The following is a 2,731-nucleotide window of genomic DNA, read 5'->3' as shown; positions in this document are numbered from 1 at the left end:
GCGTTTCAATCATCACCTTTCTAAAGTCAAACTAAGACTGAATTCAGTGCCGATGTTTGTCACTGCCATGTAAATAGCAATGCTTGTGCTGATTTGATGCTTGTTTCTAACACACTATCTTCACAAGTAAGACATGGAATTTGTAAGATTTAACAACAAAGTACTTTTAGAAAGAGTGAAGAAAGTCCGAGTAGAAAATATTTGTCATTATGCTCGATTATTGATGTAAACTTATGGGACAATAAACAGGAAGGAAGAATAAACAGGAAGGACAATAAACAGGAAGGAAGGACAATAAACAGGAAGGAAGAATAAACAGGAAGGACAATAAACAGGAAGGAAGGACAATAAACAGGAAGGAAGAATAAACAGGAAGGAAGAATAAACAGGAAGGAAGGAAGAAGAAACAGGAAGGAAGGACAATAAACAGGAAGGAAGAATAAACAGGAAGGAAGAAGAAAAATGGTTTCCACTAACGTGATGTCTTTCATGAAAAAGGTACGTTATACGTGGACATAAATGTGTCTGATATCATCATAATATTTCATCATTTTAAAAACATTATTACAAAAAAATTATCAACAACCCAAAACTTGTCCTTATATTCTACAGAAATCATTATACAATTTTACCTGTAGTTTTTCTGTTGTCAAGAAAATAATATCATTTAAATCACCGGTTGGTCTTTACACTTTTAGGTAATATCATTTTTCTACAGACTGGTCTTCACTCTTTTAGATCATTCTACTACAGATTGGTCTTCACTCTTTTAGATAATATCATTCTACTACAGATTGGTCTTCACTCTTTTTAGGTAATATCATTCTACTACAGACTGGTCTTCACTCTTTTAGGTAATATCATTTTATCACCGGTTGGTCTTTACACTTTAGATAAGATCATTCTACTACAGACTGGTCTTCACACTTTTAGATAATTATCATTTTACTACCAGTTGGTTTTCACTACTATCTCCAGATTATGAAGACTTCTGGAGCAGAGCCTGGAGAAGCTTCTGGTTCAATGACCACGTTAAAACAAACAGTGACGACGAGTCTTCAAGAAATGTCATTTGGAAGGGATCGAACGGCTTCGAACAAATCAAGAAAAACAGTGACGTCACGTCTCACGCCCCAAGAGAGGTCAATTCTTCGAAAGGTTTGGCAGAAGGACGATGAGATAGAAGAAGAACCTCGGAAAGCGAGGTTTGTTTTTTTAAAATACTTGTGTGTTTAAATATATATATGTACATTTGTTATTAAGAGTTCCATGCTATAGAAAAAAAACCTAAAACTATACACAGTCTTCAAATGATGTTCAAGACTTTTAAAATCATAGTTTGGATGTGTCACTAAACGTTTGACGTGATCAGTTATATATATAATCTGGAACCTGTAGTCACGTCGAGAGCGTTAACTCTGCATGATTTTTCCCTAAAGACCGATAATTTTTTTTACCTCTATTATATTATTATTGTAAACTTGTTTTAATAATTCGCGAATTAAAATAATTGATTGTAAACTGTCTTCTGAAGTCTACCTAGGCCTGCGGAGCCTATAATCCAGTCCTCCCCGGCCAGCGAAAGTTGCCGAATATGCCGAAAACACATTTCAGAGAACGAACAGAGCAGAGAATGTGATGAATGCGGCCAGAGTGTGTGTGAAGACTGTGCTTCTTACTCAAGTGATCGTACAGACAGTTCACAGGTAAAAAAAAAAAACAATGTGTCTCTACAATGGCTTTAATCACAAATATTAGGCCTATTCGTGTCATAGACTATCGGAGTTTAGCCTCGTAAAATTGCATGTTTCATACAAAAGGAACGCCATGTTAGGTCAACTTTTGGCTGCCATCATGGTGCAGCTCAGCTGACGAGTCCTGGTATCAAATGAAAGGTCGTCTGCGCTGTGACTTGCGGTAGAAAAAAACAAAAAAGATAGAACTGAAATGCCATTTTAGACGCCTCTTAACTAGAAACCTATAATGAGCATGTTAAGATAAATGTGTCAGGGATAATCTGAAGTCTAGGATGAGTTTCATCAGGAACATTAGGCTTAATGATTTCATAAAAATAGGCCTAATAATGAAATGTTTACAAAAATAGTAGCCTATTAAATAATATGTTTTTTGCTTCATTATTATTTTATGCACAAACTAATAAAACTAATAGCAAACTAATGGTTTCTCAATTAACGTTAACAATCTAAATTACTATAAAATTTAACCATTTATAATAAAATTACTTTTGTAAACTACGCCACCTGTATTTAATGTTTTTACGCTACTAATGTTGTTTTCGATAAAATAAACAAGTTAACCACGTTCGTCTAAAACAGTCGTTTCTTTTTTGCTACAGGGGTGGAAATGTAGCTTTTGTAGAAGACAAGAGGGACAAGGTCGTGTTGCTATGGAACTTCCACCAGGGTCGGGAATGAACCGAGTACCCTCAGTCCGACGAATGGTTATTTTTTGTTTGTACTTTTTTTTTTTTTACGTCTCAAAGATATTTCTTATTTCCACTTTGTAAATCCTGTTGTTGTTTTTTTACTGAAAATAATCATGAAATGGTAGGTGGAAAATATAAGGTTTTATATTTTATTTTCAAAAACTAGAAATTATCTAAGGAAGTAAAACATTAAAGTCGGGAACTTTGAATCATTGTGACAAAAAAACAAGTTGAACAAAATAGTGAGGGTTAGGTGAAAAAGTCCAACCTTTCTACATCGTACTA

General features: G+C 34.3%; 1 protein-coding gene across 1 annotated transcript; it reads left to right on the top strand.

The window, feature by feature from the left end:
* Positions 1 to 413: 413 nt before the first annotated feature.
* LOC111084097 lies at positions 414 to 2,461 on the top strand (the record flags this gene model as incomplete). The annotated part of the gene is made up of 4 exons (XM_022380882.1): positions 414 to 498; positions 979 to 1,205; positions 1,535 to 1,706; positions 2,357 to 2,461. Coding segments are annotated over exons 1-4 (540 nt in total), but the record flags the coding sequence as incomplete, so codon positions are not given.
* Positions 2,462 to 2,731: the final 270 nt, after the last annotated feature.

This window comes from Limulus polyphemus, unplaced genomic scaffold (genome assembly GCF_000517525.1).
Source record: "Limulus polyphemus unplaced genomic scaffold, Limulus_polyphemus-2.1.2 Scaffold13578, whole genome shotgun sequence".
In the NCBI taxonomy this organism is placed as follows: Eukaryota; Metazoa; Arthropoda; class Merostomata; order Xiphosura; family Limulidae; genus Limulus; species Limulus polyphemus.
Note: the sequence above shows the minus strand (reverse complement) of the source record. Positions and strands in the feature narration are given on the sequence as shown.